This window comes from Poecilia reticulata, linkage group LG12, assembly GCF_000633615.1.
Source record: "Poecilia reticulata strain Guanapo linkage group LG12, Guppy_female_1.0+MT, whole genome shotgun sequence".
Lineage (NCBI taxonomy): Eukaryota > Metazoa > Chordata > Actinopteri > Cyprinodontiformes > Poeciliidae > Poecilia > Poecilia reticulata.
In genome coordinates this window covers 2,766,226-2,793,008 of record NC_024342.1, presented here as the reverse complement: position 1 = coordinate 2,793,008, position 26,783 = coordinate 2,766,226, and the positions used below count along the sequence as shown (strand labels likewise).

The following is a 26,783-nucleotide window of genomic DNA, read 5'->3' as shown; positions in this document are numbered from 1 at the left end:
TACTTTTTACGCCACAATACTTTTTAGTAGGCTATTACAGCACGATTTGTCATGCATTTTTATCTGTCGCTTCTGCTTTTTTTTTTCTTCTTTAGTGAAAAATACCCCTAATGTCGCACATCTGTCGTGTAGCTTGGACTAACAGCTGCTGTAAATTCTCCTGCTCAGTCGTCATCCACGTCGTCCCCCTCGGACTCCTCTCTCCTCTCGTACATCTTGTCCCTCTGCCGCTCCTGGATCTCCTTCATCTCCTCGGCGTACCTGCTGAAGGCTCCTCCGAACTTGCCCCAGGCTTTGAACGGGATGGTGATAGAGTTCCTGTAGCTGGGCTTCACCTCGCTCACGCGCAGGAACACTCCGTATTTGTTGGAGCCGACGTCGAAAAAGAACCGCTTAGAGTCCACCATGATGGAGGTGCCCTCGGGGAGCTCGCTGAAGCCCCCCGCGGCCGTGCCCCCCGTCAGCTCCTCGTCGTCTCCCCCGTAATCATCTATGAGCTTAGCCAGGGCGTCTCTGAACTCTATTAGCCCTTGCGCCGGAAGGGCAATGGTCTGGCCGGCCAGCATGCCACCCACGGGCCCCCCGACCCCAAAGCCAGGTCCGCGGTTTACGGTCTGCCGGATCCGCAGGAACCTACCCCGCTGGTTCTCCTTCAAGTCCAGGTAGTACTTGCGGTTTTCCCGGACAAGAAACTCGCTCTTTAGAGCTCGCCTCGGCCCACCATCTTCACCCGCGGTGGCCTGGGCTATTTGCTCCGGAGTGCTAGGCCCCAGCTGGGCGTAGTGCTCGATGAAATCCCCGAGGTAGTCACGGAACTCCGCCGCAACTGACAGCGAGAGGGTCAACCGACTTTTGGAGCCCCCGGCCCCTACCTCGGCGATTTTAATGAACCTGCCTTTACTGTTCTGTTTGACATCCAAATAGAAGCGCTTGTTCTGAATGTCGAGGCGCTTAGACGCCAGCTCCTGGGTCTCCTGGTCCCGCTGAAAGTGCTGAAAGCCGCCGCCGCCTCCTCCTCCTCCACTACTTCCACCGCGCTCACTCCCACTGTCGCCATCCGCCATCTTCAGCTCCACCATTCGGCTTCTGCCCCCCTCTTTCTGAGCAGCAACTCGCTGCGTGCAGTCGTCAAGCCAGTGTCGCGCGCCCTCCCCTCACGTTCTCCACTGAAGCACTGTGATTGGCCAAAACGCTTGCCACTTCGACCACTTCACACGTTTATGGCGTTTTTTATTGGTCAATAAATTTGCCTGCTAGCGTCCATCTTTAATATCACTGGTCAGCCATTGGTCCACAAAACAGTCGAAGTTATGTCAGCGAATACGTACTTTTTTCAAACTTTTTATTTTATTTTATTAAAGCTGTAAAATCACAATAGTTGTGTAACATAATTTTTTTGTACTTTTAAAATACTTTTTTGAATAATAGGAAAAATTGTTTCTTCTTCAATAATGGATATAACATGACGTTACTGCCCAGCTCTTTAACTAAAACCTGGAGTATAGTTATTGGAAATATAAGTAACTATCAAATGGGCAGATTTTTTTACACTTGTTTTCTAAGCTATGGTGTTGCTACATTGTTGTTGCATTACCAGATTCTGCCAGTAGATGTCGCTCTTTATCCACCAGACCCTCCACTTCTCAGTCAAGTGTGACAGCATCCTCTGTAAGATTAAATGACAACTAAAATGTGGTTTGGTAATATGAAAAAAGTCAAATTGACAAGAGCTCTCACAGTAGTAACACTCGATTTAAGTCTTGCTCAAGTCATGTTTATTCGTAAAGCACATTTCAGCAACAAGGCAGTTCAAAGTGCTTTATAATGAATACATTATAGTGTTCAATTATGAAACAAGCAATAAACATTATATTTTGTCAAATATTATCAACAAAATTATCAGGCAAACAAACATCAAATACATTGGTCAATGTTTCACTTCCTACTAATCAAAGGCAACTATATCTAAACAAGTGGGTTTTTAAGCCTTGTTTTTAAATAACTCAGTGTTTCTGTGGTTTTACAATTTTAGATTAAGATGTTTTGTTCAGATATAAAAAATGAAAGATTTGAAGTTTAATCTACTATATCATTTCATCAGGTTCTCCTCCCTTTAAGTCACAGTCCAGTACAAACCTGTAAATCAAGTTCCAAACTTTCACCTGTACAGCCGAGCATTATGAAGGACTTTGTTTCCATGAAGCTGTCAGCTGGAAGTTGCTGGAACCTCAGTTTCAATTTCCACAATGGTGCAGCAATTACATAATTTCGTAGCATAATTTTAAAATTGTAAGGGTGCTGACCAAAAAGCACACCCTCAAGCTTGACTGAATACCAATCAAAATGTCTTCTACAGAAAAGGTTTACGGTAAAATGAGACAAAGTTTGAGTTGAAGTGATGAGAAGTATGAAAAAAATTTAGGTTTTCCAACATAATGATGTTACTTTCAAGTAGTTAAAATTAAAGTAACTAGCACACTTAAATACCAATCCGCATTTCAAAATCTTTTTTTCGTATGCTACTCTTGTAAAATTTAAATCAACAGCCGTAACAACACCAGTATAATGTAAGCTAATTATAAATGACGCTAATGATAGCAGCTATGTTACACACAGAGTAGTTTTGGAATGATCAAGCATGCTGTTGACATGTTGGTATGGTGGGCACCGTAAAAATTTATTAGGGCCCCAAAAAGGCTTGGGTCGGCCCTGGCATTAGTGCTGCCATTGTGTTCTCGGTGCAAACAAAGAGAAAATAAGTAAACAGCACAATTTTCAATTTTCAAATGATTTTATTTCTTCTAGACAAATGTGATCATATGTAAAAAAGAAAAAAAGTATTTGTCCTGGCTGTGCCCTGCCCTCTTTTACGGCTCAGTTTTTAGAGAAACATTTTTGGCCATGAAACTGATATGAAAGGAACTTGATTTTTTCTAACACATCACACACATACTATGCTGTTATGATAGCTTCAACAACTATGTAAAGAACATATATCTTTTCAAAATAAAAGTTACACACCGTAGCTTTAACAAAAATCACAGCATAATAAAGAAGCACACCTGCACAACAAAAGCCAACTTTCACTCTCCTGAGTAACTCGTTTACTCTAGCAGGAGCTGCTCACACAGAACACTCGCGATCATTTTTCTTTATTTAAATTTATTTTCACAGTCACAATAACACTCCACTCTAAACAAACAGCTTAGTCGGTCCAGTTTTAAATAGATCCAAACTGTACAGAGACACACACACACACACACACACACACACACACACACACACACACACACACACACACACACACACACACACACACACACACACACACTTCACATTATTGCACTCCACCCAGTTCAGGTTGGAGTTTTAGGTTATTTAAAGTCTTTTGGAGATGCACTGACCCCATATTAATATCTGTATTTGTCGCAAAATTGAAACCATTTGAAAGTAGGTTTATTTGAGTTTATTTTTTTTACATGTTTGACCAAGATAGTCAGTTTCTTTATTATTTATGTTAAATTGGCTGTTATACTCACAACTGCACTGACTGAACAGATTAAAGTTGGTTTTACATGTTTGACCAAACTTGTGAAGCTGTTAGTGTGTTTATGTGAGCTGTGCTGGTGCAGTTATCAAATTATGTCTCAGTTTAAAAAACGAAATGTTTAAAGTCGACTCAGCTGCACTGGATCGGAATCGGCCCATACTTAACTTCAGATATTGGCATCAGAAATGAAAAAAAGTGGATTGTTTCATCCGTATCGAATAACAGGATGACTTCAGTAGTTTTGTTAAAAAAAATAAAATCTGATGGTTCTAAAGTCGTTTCAAGCATCACTGATCAGTAGTACTGGGGGTACGGTGGGTAGGTTCCTCTGAGGTGAGAGGCGGCGGGCAGCATGACTCCTGGGAGGCTGCTGTACTCGTAGATGGAGTCCAGGGGCAGAGCGGAGGTGCTGGACAAAGGCGAGCTGTACTGAAGGCTGTGAGGGTGAACGTAGGTCGAGGGGGCGGCGGGGTCCGGCACCACCATGGTGGCGGCGGCGGCGGCGGCGGCGGCCGGGTGGTATCGGGGGTACGGGCCGGGCCTATAGGCCTGCAGCTCAGGGTAATGCAGGAAGTGAGACGCAACGTTGGCGTGGGCCAAGGCGTCCTGCACCGTCCTCTTCAGCTTCATCCGCCGGTTCTGGAACCAGTTCCTGATCTGAGACAAACATCACAGAGGGAACGTATGAGGCTGAAGCAAACCGGATGGATGATAAATAACGATTCATTGAAAAATCTATGTGAAGATGAAATATTTTATTTAAAAAAAACAATAAAAAGTTAAATGAAACTGACATTTTTAAAACCAATTTATACATTCAGATTTGTTTGGTAACAATAACTAATAAATCCTCTTCTGTCCCAGGTACAAGAGGGACAGAAAGGATGTTGAACTTAGTTGAAAGTAAGTAGTACTTTCAACAACTTACAAGATATTTTCACCCTGATTTATTATGAACTTACTTGTAACCTGGTGACTATCTTATTTTTCTTTAGTTGTGCCACCCTAAAAGTTTTACTGGCCAAAACTGGTGATGAAAGATTACTGGAGACATCAATGCCAAAAATAACCTGCAATATATGGAGTGCAAGTTTAAAGTGAGGAAATTAAAATAAAATTAAAGTTTTGGAAGGGTTTAAAAAGGAATATACGAGTTCCAGACAGTCACTGCTTTACCAAAAAACAACCCAAATATCTACAAAGTTCAAAGTAATTCAAAGAAAGTCATTTTCCAGGGTTCTGAAAGTAACGTGAAAAAGTGAAAGTTCTTAGCTATTTTATTAAATGTTAAAATAGAGAACAAACAAAATGTAAAACATCAAGAATGAATCCTGTTACATTAAAACACATTTTCCAAATGGTCATTAAAAAAATCATGAATTGAACTTAAAGTATTAATTACTTCTAATTCCAGTGCACAATTACTGAAGACATTTAGAATTGATGTCTGTTAAAGGTTAAAGGTCAGAACAAGGAAAGGATCTGAGTTTTTTCTTAAGCTGTCTGCAGAGCAGCAGTGGAACTGACTGAGGACAGTCACCTGCTTGTCAGAGAGGTTGAGCTTCTTGCAGAGCTCCGCCTTGTCCTGCGTTCCCAGGTACGCGTTCCTCTTGAACGCCCCCTCCAGGCTGCTGATCTGCTCCGCTGTGAAGGCCGTGCGGGGCCTCCTGCCCACCGGCGGCGACGGTTGAGACTTGGAGGAGGCGCTGACGGCGGAGGGGGAATGAGGCTGACCGCCTTCGCTCTCGTAGCCGGAGGTCTCCTCCTCGGTGCAGCTGCTGAAACCGGCCTCACTTCCTGCTTATTGCCAGAGACAAGCAGGACAGGACTTTACGGGAACCTTAACAACGAGCAGACACAGAGCTGAGCGCCACTGGTGGTGTTAAATGAAGGGAAACCCATGGTCCACTGTTTCTGTGAAGATTCACAGGAATGCTCAGCGGCGACCACAAGGGGGCGCCAGAGGGTGGGAATTGTCCCCTAGAGAGCCATGTTCAGTTCATACAAAGACAGTCATCTACCTCAATCAAAGCATAAATGTGAACCCCAATAAATACATTATAAATATTTTATTATTATTATTTTCACCTTTGCCACCCACAACTCTTTTACCTGGGCTTGGACTTGCCACCCCAAAGAAAAATTTTGAAATTTTAAAGCACATGTTGATGTATTTGTTTAGTCCTATGAGAAAGAGATATAATTACCTCAGTTAGCGCTTTGTAGATAAATATAGAGAATAGAATTATCTTATAAAACTAAATACCAGTGAAAACCAATGTGCTTTAGTTCTAATTTGTAATATTAAAGTCCTTAAATTATTCCAGCTGATACCAAAAACATATTATACTAGTTCACCAGAACAAAGACACACTAAACTAAGATAAGTGATTGAATGTTTTTGAAAAAGTGAAAAGCAAAAGGAAATTAATTACTATAAGAGTAGCAAAAACATAAATAACTACCATCAGCCTAAAAATGAATAAATAATAAATTAAAAATTGTAAATTCAGTAAGTAGTATATTTTAATTGTACTATTATTTATTAAAGTTAAGTGAACAAAAATATAAAGCTTTAAGTTTTAAAACCGAAAATTGATTAATAAAATAAAGCACACAGTTTAACTATCCTGATGTTGACATTTAAAATTTGAAATCCAATATTTATTAGTACTTTTAGGACAAGAGTCATTGGAAATGTTTTTTTTCCAATAAAGTGCATGAAAAAGCAGCAGATAGCAGATCTGAAGCTGCCACCTTCAACTGTTTACAGAGTGAAACTCTCACCCTGATTCCTGGGAGACGTTCGGAGCGGAGCAGCTTCCTGACCGATGGTGTCGATGTGCTGCTGCTGCTCCGGTTCTGGAAGCTTCTCAGGTTTTGGTTTGCAGTAAAAACCTGGCAGACTCTCTGAATGCGTCCCCCAAGCTGCCGGCCCGGATGCTGGCCCCGCCGGCTTGCTGCTCTGGGCCAGCCACTCGATGGAGAAACGGCCCTTCATCCTTACTGAAGGTTCAAGTTTCTCAGTGAAGAAAAAAAACACTTTTGTTTTATAAAAAGAAAAGAAAAAGAAAAAAAGAAGAATGAAAAGCTCAGAGTCCAGGTCACAGGAAGGTTCTCCTCAGGACGGTCACTTGCAAAAGGTCAGAGAGTTATGATTGTATCTCCAAGCAGGGGCCGCATTTATAGCAGCCGTCCCCAACCTGAAGATCAAAGCATGCTGCATCCCCTCCTTCAGTTTTCACAACTGAAGTAATTAAGATGTCCCATTCAGTCTCAATGAGGCTGTTAGAGCCAGGCTCCAGTGAGTCTGGGAAGGACCCCCTTCTGTCCTCCAGCACCCTCCTCCTTCCTGCCTGCAACAGATAATAGACTCACCTCACCCCAGACCGTCTGCAGCTCCTCCACAGCCGCAGCCGTGCGGCCGTAAAAACACGCGGAGCGGCCATTCTCTGCACGGGAGACGTTTCCACTCAGGACCGGTGTGGAAGCGCGTAAAGTTACAGCACCGAATTCATCTGAAGTAGTTTGGAGTCAGGGTTCAACACTGGTTTTAATGCAAGCCAACCTCAAATGGAATTAATGTTGCATCTGTTTTGAGAATATTTGCTTTTCGTTGCTGATTTGGCCCTTTTGGGTGTGTATATATATATATATATATATATATATATATATATATGAAACACAATTTTAAAATAGTATACAAGGAGAAAAGCAGTTTAAATAAAAAGTTCCATAATCTAATAATAATTAATAACAAAACAAAACCAGTAGAGGATTAGAAGGTGTGACAGCTAATATTTCCCACATTCTTTGTTTTCATAAGACAATAGAATTATCCACTGTTTATTTTAACCCATCAGAACCTGTCAATCAGTTTAAAAAGACTGATGAACTTTTTAACTGCAGAATCATGCAGAATTTCCTGCTGATTAATCCGAGAGAAAATAATGACCGTTAGATGATCAGCGGGTGTCAAGCGGCTCGTCATCACAGCCAGTAAATCAGGATCAGCTGCTTTAGAAAGACGCTTCCTGCATCTCCAAGTGAGAAGGAGTCATCTGGTTAATAAGCAACATAATGAGCAGTGAGTGGTTTAACATACAGACAAGGGTTAATCCTGAGATCATCCTGAGATTAAAGGCAGACTGTAAAGACTGATATTACTCATGCAAACACACCACCCACACCCCTTAACACACACACGCACACACACACACACACACATTGTACGCATATTTAAAGTATAACTAACCCCCAAACCAACTTTTTTTTTTTTTTTTTTGCTGTTAAACTAGTTAAATAGACAAAAACTGCAAATGTCCAAAACAACAATGGGGTGAAATGACCAGCAACTAGTACTACGGTGCCATAATAGGGCCATTGTAGATAGAAATAAAAAAGAAAAAGTACATTTCCACCAAAAAAAAAAAAGCTCAGAATTTGAGATTAATGCCAGAAATTTTCTAGAAAAATCTTGAAGAGTCAAAAGTCGAAAGATTTTTCTAGCAAATTTTCAAACACTGGCAAAACAAAAGAGATGAAAACAGTGACCTCTGCCATCACCATGCTAGTTTAACTTTAAAGTTTTCTGTGTTCTGTATTCATGTGAGTTTTTTTTATACGAAATGCGAAAGAAAAGGGGAAAAGTGTAAACTTAAACTATATTACTCCTTCTACTGCCAAAAGCAAGTAGACCTTTTAGAGACAATATCCCTGCATTTAGACTAAAAGACAGTAGAATTTGGAAATAGATATATTAAAATAGGTTTAACTGACTCTATTTAGTTTTTCAGTGTTCTAATTGATTGAATTACTGATGATGATCCCAGCTGTGGGTTAACTCTTACCTCGCCGCCATGACGGAGCAGAGTTCATTGCGGTTAAAAGCTAGCTGGCCTGGAGACGCTATACTGTTCACAAATGCTGAGTGAATTCAACATGTTGTTCGATTGTAAAGGTATATTAAAGTCAAACAACAGACTCCGCCGCCATTGATAAGATAACAAGCGAGGTCGGGCGATGCACGTGGTAAGAAGTCACGTATTTTTGGCTCTCGATATATTTCCGCGCGGTATCTGCGCGCGAGGATGAAACGAGAACTGACCGGTGTTAAAAAGTAATTACCGGGAAACTTCAAAGGCAGTCGGCGCTTTGTTATCGACAGGCGGGATGAGGGGGAGAGAGGGCAATCATCAATCATGTTCAGAAAGTAAGTCTGAAGCTGGACCAATCACATGCAAGAATCCTTTCGGCTATTTCATATTTCCCGCTCCAGGAAATAAAATATGAAATAATCAAGCAAATAAGGAAATGCATGCGTTTCAGAACGCATGCATTCAGAAAAAAAAAAAAAAATTAACACATGAAAATATTTACATAAAAAAATACGTTATTGATCCCGTAAAGTCATTAAATAAATAATATTCATAATATAATTATTCATATATTATTTACAGTTTTACTTTCATTATAATTTTTTATGAATACATGTTTTATTTATTCATTTATTTTGACGCTTTTGGGACAAAATAAGAATTGTGCATAAATTATTTTGTAAAAGGAATTAAATATAATTAGGTATGAAGAAATCTGAAGGTCTTTTAGGGCTAGTATATTTATTGATTTTAAACATTTGCTTAAAAAAACCCTCAAGATTAAGGAACTGAAAAGCCTATTTTATACATTGATTCCAGATTGATTCAAATACAATATATTCATTCATTTTTGTTTTGGCATTATTAACAATTAAAAATAATGTTAAAAAAGATAACCAGAAATAATAATATTTCTGAATGAATGTCATAAAATTGCTTGATTGTTGTGAGGAATCTGTCCACTGATTATTTAGAGATCTGGGTCCAGAGTTTTCCATAAACCCTGTAAAACTGGTTGCAGAAGTATGATTTATTAGGCGCTATGTCAATAACAGACAAAATAATGAGAAAAATTTTTCTTCCAATTCTTAGGAAATACTGTTGTAATTAAAATAAAACTGAAACATTTAACAGTCGTATAAATAAATTTGCATTGTTATCAGTGTCTTTGTCAACACTTGTTTCAGCCTTACTGCTGCCAGCAAAAATGCAACAAGTTGTTCCTTATTCACATACCAATGTTCTGGTGTGATTAACACCAAAGTGAGGCTCTAATCTGTGCGTTTTTGCAATATTGTTCCCACTTTTTCTCCCTGTACAGTAACAGAGCCAGATTTATGGGCTTCCATCTGATAACAGCCAAGATGACCCTTTTGGACATCTGTCATGAAAAAAAAAGATAATAATATATGTTCTAAATCTTTGTTTTCACTGTGTGAGGGATTAGTCATTCTAGGATGACTCAGAGTCCAAAGTGGCTTACAGCAGGTTGCATTTTTGAATGTAAATCTAAAATTGAGGAGCTTGACCAAAGTATTCCAAAGTAATCCTTTGGCTGTGTGTTTCTGTCAGTGTTTACCTTCACCGTCAACCAGAAATGACAAAACAGAGGAGACTGCAGATTGTTGATTGGTCCAGTCTAGAGTTCAAAGGACTGCTGGTTTTCACTATCACCTCCACCGCTGCCTGCCTCTGTCTGTCTGTCTGTCTGTCTGTCTGTCTGTCTGTCTGTCTGTCTGTCTGTCTGTCTGTCTGTCTGTCTGTCTGTCTGTCTGGATGATGATGATGATGTAGTAATAAGGTGGTGGGGTGGTTGTCTGATAATCTGCCTTCTCCTCTCCCTCTTCCCGCTCTTTAATCTGAGGTCTGCAGAGACAGACAACAGGACAGGAGACAGTCTGGACTTTCTGCTGTTTCTAAACTCAACAAAGACTCTGTGAAAACCAGACTAATCTGCAAATAATAAACAACAAACAAAAAAACTTCTAGTCATCAGAGGTTTAATTCCTGACCATTTCTGTATTTCTCTGCCCATTTCCTGACCGATTAACATAAATAATGTTTACTAGTGTCACAAAATCTTAAATCGGCAGTATTATGTATTTTCCAGGCACATTGTGCACAATCAAGTAACTGTTTTTCCTTCAGTTGTTATTAAAATGCTACATATATCAAATATGACTTGAAAGAAATTTGACTTTGTAATTTAATGGCCTGAAATTGGGCCTCTGTCTCTTTAAGAACACCTCCTCTTCCTGAAACTCCATCTTTTGTTTTTACCAGCATTGCACTGAGAAGTAGCTCGTATAATGAGCTCAGGGGAGGAGCTTCACCCCTGAAGGCAGAGCTTGGGCTATCCAGGCATTTTGTACAGTTCAAAGGTTGCCACGGGAGATTAAAGGAGTTCTCAAAGATGCATGAAAGCAACACTCCAGATATGTTTGTGGTGAGGGATTAACATTATAACATGATGTTATGCTCAAAATGTCAATTTTGCACAATACTACCCCTGTGAAATAATAATAATAATTCCAGATTTTGTCTAGTCCATGCCAAAACTGTCATTTTATGTTTTTGAACCATTCAGAACCATTTGGGTGGATTGATCCATAATATCGATACCAAGTCGGCATCAGCACTGGATCGATTGTAGTGTGCTAAGTTTGATACTTTTAGATTCAGACTACCTTGTGAATTTTTATTTCGCATTGTAGCTGCACCTCAAAAAATATTTTGCTCTCTAATGATAACGTTTTTCAACTTTGTCAAGCAAAAATGTACACAAATCATGTTAATATATACAGTAAGTAAAGTATCTTGCAGACACCTATAATCTTTGTCCAAATTGTGTCCTGTTGATTTGAAGAACATAATTCAAAGGAAAAACAAAAACACCCAAAGGTCAGAAGTTTGAGAATATATCAAACTGAAATAAAAAGTATCTATCAGTTTCAGTATCAGTTTCAGTATTGGCGATGCTGGCCGTGTATTTACTCAGTATCATATACATTTCGAAATATGGACTATAAACTAGAATGTCTTGCAGAAAGCGGCTACTTCTCCTTGAAAAATTTGCTCACAAAATAACAACTAGAAATGTCCCTAACGGCCAGCAGTCATCTGGTTGCAGCTGTCTTTGTTTACGTGTCATCTTGTCCTCAAACATGGAACATGGAGTCTGGTGAATGGCTAACATTCTTCTCTGAACGGTAACAGATTGTGAGTGAGATTGTGAGTGGTGTGTTTGTGTGTGAGCACGTCTTATCCGTGACGTTGGTGTGGGAGGGGCGGGGGGGGCATTGATCCTCCTTCGGACCTGGTCGCAGGCCACCGCTGTCGGTGGGGTGACGGACCCCCCTGCTGGGCCCCTCTTTGATTGGCTCCATTCTGAGTCTTTCATCTCTAATGGGCCTGTTTGCTGCTCTGTTATGGACACAAACGGACCTCGGCCGCCCCTCCCTCTCTTAGCCTGTCCTGACAGATCGCAGTCTCTGACTCCTTCATATTTCTTCATGTGATTCCCCAAACTGAGCCAGAATAATCTCACCTCGACTCCTCCTCTCCATGAACCGATTAAAAAACGCTTTAAAGTCAGCAGCTTTCAACTCCGAGTTCATCTTACCCCACTCAGAAACTCCTTTAAGATCTTATTTATGCCAAAAAAATAATAGTTTGTAAGGAATCATTTCTGCTATCCAAAAGTTTTGAGATTAATCTCAGAAATGTTCTACAAAAAAAAAAAGGACTGGGAAAGTTGTGAGTTTAAAAAGTCAAAAATTTACTAGAAAAAAAAAATCCTAAAAGGTTTTTAGATTTTTGTAACTCAAGAAATTTCCAAGTTTTTTTCAACAAAATTTCTGACATCAACCTCAAACTTTCTGAGATCTTTGATGGAACTGTAACTCCTTTTTATTTTCTGCCTACAATCGCCCCAATACGCTGTGATAGTTTTGACTTCTACTTCCACTGTTCCAACTAATCCGCATATTCCTCAGGTTGCCATGACTAAAATCAGCCACGTTTCTACGGTTACTATCCTGTTTGGTAGAATTTGCTCAGCAGCTTGTTCTCCCAGACAATTATTGAAACTTATCCTCTCTGTTAGTGGGGAAACGGCGCTCTTCAGATTCACTCCCAGAACCAGTACAGTGTGGCCCTTCTTTGCATCAACCGTTTAGAATAAACAGAACAAATGGGGGGGGAGAAAAAAAAAACAGGCAGAGATGTGGCCTTTGACACAGAAAGCTGGGATCTCCCAAACACCTCAGAAGATGGCCCTTTGATGCTGAATGGATTCCTCTATGCAGATCAAGGCGCTGATGGCGCCTAATAATCATTGATCTCCATTGCCGGCAGTCTCCAGCAGTTGCCCGCCCCGTCTGTAACACAGTCAGTTAAGGCCTCTACCCTCGTCCCATTGATCCCTATCAACCTCATCAAAGGCTCCCCGGGCTTTGATGGGGGCCAGCGAGACCGGTCCCAGTGGATGAGCAGGCACTGCGACTCCCTTCATCAGATGGGGCTGGATGGAGCGGGGCATTTAAATATTACCCAGTGATTGCAGGGCTGGAATACCAGCTGGCTGGGGAACACCTCCAATTACCCCAGCTGATTGCAGAGACCTGGCAGTCACTTTGGTTAAATGGTCCTTCATCATGGGAGCTAGCTGTTGTAGTCTGATGACAAGATAATCTTTACATAGCTTAAATATTCAGTTTTCATTCAGAATTTGATGGATTATTTCTGGAGTGAGTTTGTTTCGTAATAATTGTAAAATCCCAGTAAAATGTATTGAGTCATATTTATTTATTCAATGTCTTGCAGTCTTATTATCTTATAATTGAGTTAGTGAAGTAATTTCTTGAAACAAAGCTACAACAGTCTGAGATTTTGCCTCCCTTAAGGGGGCAGTGTTATATAAAATTGAACTTTACATCATGTTATAATGTTATTCAATCATCAGAAACTTACCTGGAGTGTTGTCTTGATTGTTTCATGCAGACATGCATGAAACAATAATCTCGATGGCAACCATTCAGCTGTGTAAAACACCTGTGTGGACCTAGCTCCGCTCCTCTGAGCTGCATTTTCTAAGCTTATAAAGCGTCCCTCTACCACAACTCCCCTACTGAGCTCCTTCAGACTAGCCAGCAGCAATTAGCAAACATCTGGTGATACTGCACACCTATTGAGCTCATTATAGGAGCTACTTTTCAGTCCAACAGTGGTAAATGGGTCAATAGAGGAGCCATGTTGGGATGACTTCCTGAAGACTGAGTTTCACACAGAGCAGGAGTTTCTTAAAGAGACAGAGGCCCAATTTCAAGGTGTTAAATTACAAAGCCAAATTTCATTTAAGTTGTATTTGTTATAGTATTTTTTAACAACTGAAGTTAACATAGTTTGAATGTGCTACAAAATTGCACTGTGCACCTTTAAAACACATAATATTGCCCCTTTAAGATTTTAAGACCAGTAAACAAACAAAAAACAGACATTTTTTGCAGAAATATGTCCTTAATGAAAGCTTGTTTATTATCTGCTTTACGGTTGCCAATTAATCTGACAAACAAGCGTCATTGAAAGGCAGATTTTAATTTATTGAATTGAGTTATAATCTTGGTGTATTTCATAGACATAAATAAACGTATATTTATTCTAACTTCATCTGCTTGGCATCAGAGAGATGGGGGCCTTTTGTTCACACATTCAGAGTCAAAGACAGTCACATGGAACATCTGGTCCAGAACATCGAAGGAAACAGTTTTTCAAACCGGTACCCTCCCTGGTCCAGCCTGCCACCACCAAGGTCGCCGTTCCTACAGCCGCAGAGGGACGTCGGACCTGCCTCTGCAGACCGGTCCATGCATGAGGAAGTGTGTGGACCCAGAGGAGATGGAGGTGTGAGCAGTGACGCCGGCTTTGATGTCAAACCGGTATTTAGAGGATAATGAGGCTGTTAGGAAGAGCAGAAGGAAACGCCTGCTAGTTCACACTCACGCCAAAAAACACACTCTCAGGAAACTGAGGAACTGACAGAAGTCTGCTGGAAGAAACCCAGTGAAACCTGGTAGCAAAACATTAAGACAGCGCTGTCTGAAACGCGGCCCATTTTAGAGGGCCCTCTAAAATGAAATTAAAAAAAGGATACGAATTTGACTCATCCAGGAGAGGTGGCTGATGCAGATAAAGACTTTTTAAAGTCTTTAATCAGCTGATTTGGGTGCAACAAAAATGTTACAGCAAAACAGCTTTTTCATGTCAAATTGCACTAGCAGGGTACATGGAAGCTAAATATATTGGAGCCTAGGTTGCCACCTGTTGAGCTCATCATACTGACTGTTTGTCCCACTGTAAACCAGATGACGGCCTTGCTGGACAGTTCAGGTGCTGCAAAAGCAGCTGTTAGTTCTTAAAGATGTAATGAAAAATGCTGCTTTAGGTTGGAAAACAAATATCCACTAATGTGAGTTACAACATTTAATGTTCCTTTGGGGTCAATAAAGTATTTTTAAATTTGCTAAAATTACCCACATGGCCATCACATTTATTTATATTTATACCCTCTGATCAACTCATAAAAGTTGATCAGAGGGTATAATAAAAAAATAAATAATACTTGGTTTTCATTTAATTAAAGTGAATGCCAGATTTATCAGTAATTGTAGAACTAATGATGTATTATTATTCAATAACCCTTTTTGCTGCTAAATTATTGAATAAAAGCTCAACAACTAAAATATTTATTATCTCAAGTGTTATTCAACAATCAGATTGGTGCAAAGTACTATTTTAGCCACTATTGTTATTCAGTTTTCAAGTGTTTCAAGGAATTTCTTTAGAAATGTGGACTGTGGACAGACATTGGCACTGCTGCATGTTTAGCTTTGGGATGCTACTTTAGGCTTTAATAGCTTCGCTAACAAGCTAACTCCATTTAGCACAACTTGAACACAACAACAGTCTTTTCCAGCCTCCAGTCATATTATTTTTGAAGCAATAGTTAACCCTCTGTGGGCCAAGAGAAGCTTGTGCGTCAGATTTACTGGCCTACCAGAAACATGGAAATACAGATGTTCAGGCCAGAGCCTTTGCTTGTTAAAAAAAAAAAATAAAAATTGTGTTATTTGTAGGCACGCGAAATAAAATGTAAAATGTTTCCACGTTTTCCAGGGATACCCTTGGTACATGTTGGAGCAGTTTTAATGAAACTCTGTAGAATATTTAATAGAAGTTTGCTAAATTTGCTGTTAATGGGTCATTCAGAGACTACACCAATATGTAGTTTATTTGTCAACTACAGCAGGCTGACTAACAATATTTGACTCTAATCTGGTGCATGATGGCTCTGAAGAACCAATCGTTTTACTATTAGAATGAACTGTCATGACTGTGTTGTGGTTTCTGTGCAGATAAACTGATAAGAACGGTCCTGAATGGATGTCAGTGTGACACAGGTGTGTTTGTGGGGAGAGTCATTTAACGGAATCCTCCATACACTAAAACTGAGCAAAATGTTAACATTTACATGCATAGCAAGGAAGTGCACCAAAAAAAACAACTGAAACCACAAAAAACCATCGCTTAACTGAACTGTGAAGGCTTGTTACTCTGCCGAATTTTAGTTTTCAGTTTATTTCTGCGGAAGTAAAGCTGTGAAAAATGGGATATACTAAGATTTTCAGAATTGTTTTGCTTCCCAGATTCAAAGCTATTTACATGTCAGACAGTTCTGTATTATTCTGAGGGATATTTTAGTATTTTAGGATTTAGAATGGTTCTGTTCAAACACTTAAGGGAGAGAAAACAGTCAAAGAGCCACAGGATGCTGGGAACTGAAGAGGAGTTTGGGAATGTTTACTATAACCACATAATACAATAAAATACAATTCAACTTTGTTTAAAACTGAATACAAAAACAAACACAAAAGAAAGAATATATTTGCAAAACATTTTATTAATTTTAATTGAAATAAGTCACTCCATATTTTTAAAAGCTAATGCTGCCCATGTTTATGAACATTGATAAAGCTAACATAAAGCATTAGAATTTGTATCCTGAAAGGATTTAATCTATTATGTTGGACATTTTTCTCCTATTATTTTTCATTTCTATTGGAATTTAAAAAAAAAAAAAACACCATTAAGGTGAGCTGCAAGCCATGCCAGGCTCGTTCTTTTGAGAATTACATGTTTTAACAGCTTTATAAAAGCAATAAAAATCTTTTGTATTTTTTTGTTTCATGATCAGCTGATTGTTCGTTAAAGCTGCTCTGAGATCTGAGGCTTCAAACTGTTCAAGTGTAAAATCTGAAGCTGAGCAGATAACTACCACAGAGTACAGGGGCCATACACAGAAAAAAGAATAAAACACAATTAGGAGAATAAAGTTGAAATAATATGACAATAAAGTCATAATGACAAGAGAATAAAGGTATATTACAAAATAAAGTTGAATTAAATGAGAATAAAGAATATGTGAATAAAGCTATAATACGAGAAATGAGTCATGAGTAAAGTTGTATTATTATTCTTGTAATAATTCAACGTTACTCTCATATTATAGTGACTTTATTCTCATATGACATTTTTCTTGTAACATTGTGACTTTACCCTTGTAAATTTATGATTTTTAAATAATGTTCTCTCACAATCATGCATTCAGCAGCAGCATCACAGAGAATGGAGTATCAGCTGGAGTTTCTCCAGTCGTCAGCAGAGCGCTCCTTGATGCTCCTGCAGGGAATCTTCAGGCATTTCTTTCCGTTGGAGGAATGAACTCCAGACCAAGATGAACAAATATCTCCTCCTCTGTAGAAGCTCTTATATATCGACCCTGCAAACATGATAACTGATTAATTTAGATCGTTTTTCTTTCATGGCAGAAACAGAGCTCATTGATCCGTTCACCTGTTTGTTGTCGTACAGGGCGTGGCTGCTCAGAGACATGCCCTTCTCATGCCCCGCCCACCGCCGCAGCTCCCTCTCAAACAGCTGCGGAGGAAGTGATGTCGGTCAGAAGGCGAGTAAAGGAGAACCCCGGAGGGCGAGTGACAATGCCCACCTTGGATCCGGTCCATCCCAGCAGAGCGAAAGCAAACTGGCTGATGGGAGAGACCACGAGGTCCACTCTGACCGCTCTCCACCGTGTCTCTGCGGCCGATGGAGACGCTGCGATTTCCTCTGACTGGACACCGCTTCCTGTTTGTTCTGCCGACAGCTTGAAGATGGATAAGCATCTCTCGAAGCGGTCGATGTTGGAGGGGGGCCGGCCCGGACCCTCGCTACACTCCAAATAGGAGTTCCTGGTGGTCTTCTGGTACAACAGCAGACCCTGTTCATGTAGAGGCAGAGAGCATCAGGCTCACGTCTGGAAATCTAAGTTGTTGTAGAGATTTATTCATTTCAAACAAGAAGCAGGAAACGGTTTTATTTAGATGAGAGGAAACCTAAAATGTTTGATGCTTTTCCTGGACTTGCTGATGAGCCCAAGTCAGGATCCATAATGCATCAAGTTCAGGGGTGGCTCTAACAGGAGTACAGTCCTGGTACTCCTGATTATTTTTTAATTTTTTTTAAATGCGCAGAGAAAAATGACGTCAGAGATTAAAAGCACATTTTGGAGATGACATAATACCCGTGACTCCAGCCAGGACACCAGTTTGGGCATCAGTCCCACCTCACTGCCCTCCTCAGGGTGAGTAATCAGGAAGTCAACATCGTGACCAGTTAGCTTCCCCCTGGAAAAAAATCAAAACACAGTGTTTACATCTGATTTATACGACCAAGTATTTCATTTTTTTTATTACATAAATAAAGTCATAATATTACCAGAATAAAACAAAAATACCAGAAGAAAGTCATAAAATTACTCGTTTGTTTTAATGAGAGCAAAGACTTTTTTGTATTATCACAATTTTTTTTACATTATTACAGCTTTTTTCTTGTTTTATTATGATGATATTCTTGTAATATTGTAACTTCATTCTCATATTATGACTTTTTCTCATATAACTTTTTTCTCAGTATATTGCGTTTATTCTTGTAGTACTATGAATTTATTTTCATCTTAAGACCAGCCCTAATACGCCATGGTACAGTTATCAGCAAAATATTAGGACAAAAAACCCTGACACCCGCAATCCCGGTTGAAGTACAGATTTCATTTTTGTTTTTTAGGTTGTATTAAATATATAATTCTCCTGAAGGTGTCATCAGATAAAGCTGCTGATTTCAGACCTTCTGAATCCTCCTGTGAGAACGATCTGAGACTCTGGTGAGACGGAGGCGACGGCTCTTCCCACAATCCCCCTGATGGCTTCAGCCTCCGCCAGGCTGACCGGCTGCTTGATGTGGTCGTAGTGCTCCAGACCTGCAGGACCACAGCATACAGTGGGAAAATGTATTTGCTCCACTGACATGTTTCCTCTGTTTTTGCTTTTATGCCACACTTAAAAAATGAAATANAAAAATTTAAAAAATCACTGTTCCTGAAAACAAACGTGTCCTTGGTTCTGTTTTTCTGTGAATCTTTGTTTTGTTTTTTTCTTTTCTTTCCCACCATTTCTGTTTTGTTGCACTTTGAAACGTTTTGTTCTTTGCTATTAGCATTGCCTCCTTCACACCTAGTTGCTGATTGCCATCAACTGTTGATTATCCTCTTCCTCAGTGGGCCTACCATTTGTTTTACTTTGCTAGACTTTAATCACATTTGCTTGTTTTTGCCACAGTCTTGTTTTCTCTTGCACTACAGTCACACTGTCTCCTAGTTTCTATCTGTGGTGGCATATCAAACAATGACTTAATTGGGTCTCAATGAGAAAAAAATGAAAGCTAATTTTGTTAAACATAAATCCTGTCACATGTTGAAGCATGTGGGATGCACACGTTTTGCACATAGTGTGTATAATGTGATGAAGGACGTAGAACTCGATGTTCTGCTGGATCAGGACTCGGTTCTGAGTGTTACTTTTGTCACAACGTTCCTGTTTTGATTTTCTTTCATATTTAATTATCAACTGACGATCTGAAGAGGAAAGTCCACTGCTTAATGATCACTCTGCCCCCAGATAAATATTAGCCAAATTAATCAAAAAGTAAATCCAGTTGCAGATCTCAGCAGGTGAGTAAATCTTCATCAGTGCAGACTGAGCGTCTGCATAGGATAGCATGATGTTTGATGTTATTGTTGGAGAATTGCTTTAACATTTGAGCAGCAATTGTTTGACTTTTTATAGCACAATCCAGTAACTATGTTACGTTCAGTTGCTGTCAAATTACTGGATAAACAGCTCTCAAAAAAATGAAGAGACTTGAACCCTGAACCCCATTGTAAACCTCCTGGTTTTCCACCAAGCATTGATTTCTAAACTCTTCCTGAGTTAAAACATTGGTATTGTTGTCTCTAAATGAACATGAACTTGTTTTCTTTGCATTATTTGAGGTCTGAAGGCGCTGCATCTTTTTCATTATTTTGACCAATTTTCATTTTCTGCAAATAAATACTAAATTCTTGCTTGGCATTTCAGAAACATGTCAGTAGTTTGTAGAATAAAATAACAATGTTCATTTTACTCAAACATATACATATGAAAAATTAAATCAGAGAAATGGATCATTTTGCACTGGTCTCTTAATTTTTTCCAGAGCTCTATATTAAATATGACTTAAAAAGAAATGTGACATCATAATTTAACGCCTTGAAATGACCAGTTCCACCAGGTGTTTGTTAATTGTTGCTGGCTAGTCTGAAGGAACTGAGAGGGGGAGGGTTGTTCTGTGATGCAGAAACTTGGAAGCTTGGAAACTGCAGCTGAAATGAGGAGCTTTGCCCTTTGGGTGAACCCCTTCGTTTTGCACAGCTGAATGGTTGCCATGGAAACTAAAGGATTTCTCAAACCTGCATGAATCAACAATCAAGGCAACGCTGCAGGTGTGTTTTTGATGAGGGAATGACATTATAACATGATATAAACTTCCAAACTTTTACACAATCAAAGTTACTTAAAGGGTGTCAAGTGGTAATAATTTGGAGTCACGTTACATAAGAATATCGCTTAATAGTGTGTACTCTGGTCTGGGATTGATGTGAGGACCATTAGAGTTTATTAAATAAGATCTAAGGAATAACAGAACAGATTGAAAACACAAGTAGCTCATCTGCTATGAGAACCAGATCAAGTCAGATTTCAGCTGCACTGGATCAAATATAAAACAGGACAAAAACATACATGATGTTCACAGTTCCTGAGTGGTAGAAAGTAAAAACCTGCTTGTTGAGCACGGTTGAGCGTTTGCCCTGAGTCTCTCAGTTGTTGCAGGTTGTGGATCCCCTCTCGGATCCATCGGTCTGCTGTCTTTGACCCGACTCCAAAAATACCCGTCAGCACCTGAAGCACAGCAAAAGCTGCATTTACACACCATTTACACACCAGCTTTACTAGTAGAGCTAATTTTGTCGAATGATTACACAAAACTCACTTGTTAAATTGAATTAATGGTTTTCAGCTTAGTGTATTATTCATTTATTTTTAAAAGAACTGCATTACTCAGCTAATTTTATTAGACTCAAATAATGAAACTTATGCAAAGCCCTCTGAAGATAAATTGATTATCATCATTTTTGCTACTTCCTGTTTCAAATAAAGCACCTTTTGGAGGTCTGATCATTCCCCAAAACATTTAAACATCAATAAGCATCGGCAATATTGACTGAAAGTTTAATCTTGATATACACAATATACTTCTTCCAGACATATAAAAAAGCTCCACTTACAAATATTAAATATTTTTGTATCTGTAACAAAATCTTTACTTTTGTAATTGGGCCTTCAGATTTTTCTTGAGGGTAAAAATATGAACCATAATATTTACAGCTTTACAGACAAAGAGCTAATAAGAAAAGCATTAAAATCCCAATTGCAGGCTTTTCACAGACATAAGCATGACGTTTTTTTTTAAAACAGTTCTTCAGCAGACCAAGTTATCCATCAAAAAGTACCATTTTCATTTCCACACGCTGACACACCTTTAATGCTTTGAACCGCTCAGACTCCTTAGTGGATTCAACTTCACTTGATGCTCCATTCTCCAAAATGTCCTGAAAAACAGCAGGGATAAAAGAAGGTAAAATCAGTTCTATTTATTTAGAAAGAAAGAAAAAGAAACGCATCCACTGACTTTGATGACTCTGAGTGAGTGTCCTCCCAGGCAGGGCAGGCCTGTGAGTTGGGACATGTTAGTGACAGCGGAGGGAAGCGCCTTCAACACGGCGGCCGCCCTGCGGAACGCCACGCCTCGGCCGTCCTCGTCGCTCAGCTCTGCGTTTTCAGCCAGGAGCGACAGAGCATCCTGAGGCAATGACAAAAAAAACACAACACAGCTCTGATGTGACCTGGAGGTTTCAGGAAAAAGTCACATGACCCGAGTTAGCCGAGGGCAGGAGCCTACGGTCAGGACAGCGTTGTAGTTTTCCAGGGTGCTCCTCCTCTGACAGGCGTAGCTGGGAACGGAGAAGGGAGTAACCTCAGAGTCGCTCACTGCAAACTCCTGAAAAACACACGACCAACATATTAAAGAGGCAGTATTTTGTGTTTCCAGGCAAAAGGTTCCATTTCATAGCACAGTCAGGGAACTGTTACCTACAAATTGTTGTACATAAGAGATACGACTTCAAAGAAATTTGACTTTGCAATTTAACACCTTGAAATTAGGCCTCTGTCTCTTTAAGAAACTCCTGCTCTATTCGAAGCGCCACCTTCAGAAAGTCCTCACAACGTGGTTCCTTTATTGACCCTTTAACAAAGTTTTTTTTGCCAGTGTTGCTCTGAGAAGTAGCTCCTATCATGAGCTCAGCAGATGGACAGTTCCACTAGGTGTTTGCTAACTGCTGCTGACTAGTCTGAAGGAGCTGAGTGGGGGAGGAGCTACATCTTGAAGGTGGAGCTAGATCCACCCAGGTGTTTTTCACAGCTGAATGGTTGTCATGGAGACTAAAGGATTGAATGAAGGAATCAAAGCAACACTCCAGGTCGATTTTTAATGATGGAATAATTTTATAACATGATGTAAACCTCAAAAAAGTTTATTTTAAATAGTACTGTGCCTTTAATGTCTATAACAAGCAGATTTAAGTGAAGAAGAAACTTAATTTCTCTTCATTCACTGGATTGACTGTTGCTTTTTTAGCCTATATTTATGTGGATATAAATCTAATATAAATAATTTTAATATAATAGGTAACTGAATTTGACATATTTATTTGTCCAATTTATTTGGACAACATGTTTTCATCAACCTATTGTAATCATTTCTTCCCGTCTGTTACAAGATGACCTAAATAATGATTTCATCCACAAACTGAGCACTTATGAAAATGGTTGTTGCACCTGTAGCTTATGTCTGTCCAGTATCTCCACTGGGTGTCCGTCACGCATGCTCTCTGTGTACCAGCTGACGTCCAGCAGGTGGCGCCCTGCCTGCCCTGCTCCCTGCGCCTCCAGCCACATCCTGGCCTCCTGTGCAGTGTTGCTCTCACAGATAACATGCGTCACGTTTTCACTGTGGGGTGCAGACCGGTTTTCATCTCACAACCACAAACTGGAGACAGGCTGACACAAATTAATGCTTCATTTTAATGTACAATGATATCTGTGTATGGTTTTCTATTTTATTTGCCAGTAAAAATGTGAAAGGTTTTGAATTTGTTTTAATATTTTGTGTTGTTTTAACATTTTGTATATGTGCCACTAATTGGCACATATACAAAATGGGCCTAAGCATTTGGGCCTGCCAGGTCTGACCGGCTTCCTCCCCCACCACCAGAGCCAACTCGYCACCAGGTAGTGGTCAGTSGACAGCTCCGCACCTCTCTTCACCCGAGTGTCCAAGACATACGGCCGCAAATCCGATGAGACGATGACAAAGTCAATTATCGAACTGCGGCCTAGGGCGTCCTGGTACCAAGTGCACATATGGACTCCCTTATGCCTGAACATGGTGTTCATGATGGACAATCCGTGATGAGCACAGAAGTCCAACAACACCTCTTGAGTTCAGATCGGGGGGGGGGGCCGTTCCTCCCAACCAAGCCTCTCCAGGTCTCATTGTCATTGCCCACGTGAGCGTTGAAGTCCCCCAACAGAAAAACTAGCTCCGGTTCCTTCCCCACAAGAGAGGTGATGTTCCACATCCCAAGAGCCAGCTTCTGCAGCCGAGGATCAGACCGCCAGGGTCCCCTCCCTTGGCTGCCGCCCATAACACAATGCACCCAACCCCTTTGGCACCTCCAACAGGTGGTGAGCCCATCGGAAGGGGGTCCCACGTCTCCTCTTCGGGCTGAGCCCGGCCGGGCTCYGTGGGTAAAAGCCCGGCCACCAGGGGCTCGCCATCGTGGCCCACCTCCAGGCCTGGCTCCAGAGTGGGGCCCTGGTGACCCGCATCCGGGCAAGGGAAAACTAAGTCCAAAGTTCGTATTCATCATAGGGGTCTTCAGGCTGCGCTTTGTCTGGTTYCTCACCTAGGACCTGTCTGCCTTGGGTGACCCTACCAGGGGCATAAAGCCCCAGACAGCATAGCTCCTAGGATCATTGGGACACTCAAACCCTTCCACCACGATAAGGTGGCAGCCCAAGGAGATAACAAAATTATTGCGATTAACAATAATATTATCTTTCTGAGTCCATTTTCAATTAGTATAATATTAGCATTATTATATTAATAATGACATAATAAAACTTTGCCCTCTCAAAGACATAAAAGCCAGCAAATATCGTCGTGCCGACAAGTTGCAGCTGAAAATATTTTATTCATTTAATTTTATATCAATCTTCTACTTTGTGTTGGTCTATTGAAGTTCGACTGGTCAAAATGTAAAAAGTAACAATAAGAGATATTAACACATTTTCAATGCACTAAATTAGTACAGAAAGTTGTCTGTATTTTATTTCTTGTCACCGTCAGTGCGTGTTCCCTCACCTGAACAGTTCCTCCACCTGAAAGCCTTTCCTCCGTCCGAGTTGAGAGAGAAAAGCTCTTCGACTGGCTCCCATTTTCCTTTCCAATAAGAATAAAACAACTTGAGGGAACTTGGTTGGCTGTGTTGCTGCACTGTTGTGTGTCCCAGCGTTCAGAGTGCCCGAGTTTGCGACTTTCCTCCGCTTTAAAGGCACCATTTTCTTTTACCTGACCTAAAAACCTAAGTTTAATAACTTCTTATTTGATAAAAGCGGACATTGCGAGCGCGGTTGTCTTCAAATAAACATTTGTAAAAAAAAAAAAAAAAAAAAAAAAAAACGATAAATAGAACACATGACTGTAGTTTAGTCACTGAGTCTCATAAAGTCAACTGTCGCCCCAGCATCCCTCCAGCAGGTAGAAGTACCTGCAATGTTCCAGTGCAGAGGGGGTAAGCAGCATAGACAACAGATGCAGCTGTGCTTGGAGTGCCGCACCACCGGCGGAGCGTTACCAAAATAGTTCCGACTGGAAACAGCACGCAAAGCCTAAGTGTGCCGCGTAAATGTTTTTTCTTTATTTTATCTTCTTCCTCTTATTTTTCTTCTCCTTCTATAATGGCGGATTGCAAGCAACTTTGAGGTGCATACCGCCACCTACTGTACACGAGTGTGTAACAACATTTCTTTACATTATTAAATTCTATTTATTAATCTTGTATTTAAAAAAAATAATAATGCTATCCTTAATCTATAAATATCCATTATGTTTCCTTCATTTCCTAATATTCCTTTAAGACTCCATTCTTGACCTGTCCTTTCAACCATTCTTTTCAAATTCTCCCTTTCAGATTCATATGTTCTACAGTTCATTAATACATGTTCTACATTTTCTTTCTCACCACATCCTTCACATTTATCATTACTTTTCTTCCCTATTAACTGTAAGGTGTCATTTAAATAGGTGTGGCCTACTCTTAATCTGGTCATAATTATTTCTTCCCTTCTGTTTCTCTCATTAATATTTTTACATAATACTGACTTTTGTACTTTATATAATCTTCTCCCTTTTTTATCTTCATTCCACCTTTTTTGCCATTCTTCTATTTCTTTATTTTTAATACATGATTTCCCTTCCCCTTTCCCAAAAGGTGAACCATTGAAGAATATGTAGAACCATTATAAAAGTTTGAATCCTAATCCTAACCCTAATCCTCTGTTGTTTCAGTGGCACTCAAAATGGTATGAATCTGATCTGCTTGGATTTCTTTCATATCTAAAATCTTCCTACAGCTGTTATGATTGCTTTTATTTTATCGCTTTTCTTCTTCATTTGAACTGTAACATTGACAATATGGCACATAAATGCTACAAAGTTTTCTTTTTCTACTACCATTGAATTTTCAATCCACTCTGCATTTATGCGTGCATGCTTTTTGTATATTTGTTGTTGGTATTAAGATTTGTCTTTGATCATTCTGCCCTTGATTATTTAAACTCCAAGTTGTGTTTCTTTGACCTGCTTCTGCTGACCTAATTTCTCCTGAGTCATCTTTCCTTACTCTTTTTAAAGCTTCGGCATATGAAACTCTGTTATTTTAATTCTTTGAGCTTCTCTAGCTTCCTTTTGTATTTTGCATCCACCATATGCTGCACTATGCTCTCCTCCGCAGTTGCAACATTTGATTTTAGCATCTTTATCACATTTTCCATATTCATGTGGACCTCCACATCTTGCACACCTGGGTTTTCCTTTGCAATCCTTAGCAATGTGTCCCATTCTTTGACAAGCAAAACATCTGAGGGGTTTGGAATTTATTCTCTAACTCTGTAGTTCAAATATCCTAGCTGAATATTTTCTGGCATGATATTTTCAAATTGCAGAATTACTGCCATTGTGTCTTTAAGTTCCCCATCTCTTTTACTTTTAATCCTGGTGGCGTCTGTCATCTTCCCTCCTTTGATTTCTGTTTTCACATTCTCCATTGACATTTCCATTGGAAGACCTGATATTACTCCTCTCAGCCTTGCTAAAGACCCTGGAATATATGTTTTAATTCTTTCCCCCATCAAGTTTTTCATTCTGATTATCTTTTGTTGTTGWGTTTCACTGCTAGCATATATTAGCACTCTTCTGTTGTTCATGATTCTAGCCTTTTTAATTTTTCCTATTTCTTCCTCTATTGCTCTGGTCAACTTTATCGGGTGGATGAATCCTCCTTCTTGCTTGAATTCCACTATGAYTTTAAATTCCAYTTCTCTATTAAAGTCATTCTGTTCTCCTGACCTCGCCCTGTCGTTTGTTTTTGTCTTTTTGTTAGCTTCTTCTCTTGCTTCRCTTTCTTCCGACCAACTTCTTGCCCTTTCTTGTCTCTTCCTAAGTGCTCTTTTCATTCTTGCTGA

General features: G+C 39.8%; 3 protein-coding genes across 3 annotated transcripts; all 3 read right to left on the bottom strand.

Moving 5' to 3' along the window:
• On the bottom strand, positions 1-1,246 carry purbb (purine-rich element binding protein Bb). The gene has a single exon (XM_008423251.2). It carries the CDS (start codon positions 1,077-1,079, stop codon positions 165-167), a length of 915 nt encoding a protein of 304 aa, XP_008421473.1. The 5' UTR covers positions 1,080-1,246; the 3' UTR covers positions 1-164.
• Positions 1,247-3,542: 2,296 nt separating this feature from the next.
• On the bottom strand, positions 3,543-6,656 carry ved (ventrally expressed dharma/bozozok antagonist). The gene is made up of 3 exons (XM_008423250.2): positions 6,338-6,656; positions 5,091-5,347; positions 3,543-4,207 (listed from the first exon to the last, which is right to left on the bottom strand). The coding sequence occupies exons 1-3, from the start codon at positions 6,549-6,551 to the stop codon at positions 3,845-3,847; spliced, it is 834 nt and encodes a 277-aa protein (XP_008421472.1). The 5' UTR covers positions 6,552-6,656; the 3' UTR covers positions 3,543-3,844.
• Positions 6,657-16,366: 9,710 nt separating this feature from the next.
• Positions 16,367-24,978, bottom strand: polm (polymerase (DNA directed), mu). The gene is made up of 11 exons (XM_008423249.2): positions 24,403-24,978; positions 22,815-22,986; positions 21,877-21,975; positions 21,607-21,777; positions 21,455-21,526; positions 20,696-20,816; positions 18,667-18,799; positions 18,065-18,167; positions 17,492-17,761; positions 17,338-17,421; positions 16,367-17,263 (listed from the first exon to the last, which is right to left on the bottom strand). Exons 1-11 carry the CDS (start codon positions 24,597-24,599, stop codon positions 17,177-17,179), a joined length of 1,509 nt encoding a protein of 502 aa, XP_008421471.1. The 5' UTR covers positions 24,600-24,978; the 3' UTR covers positions 16,367-17,176.
• Between the last annotated feature and the right edge of the window lie 1,805 nt (positions 24,979-26,783).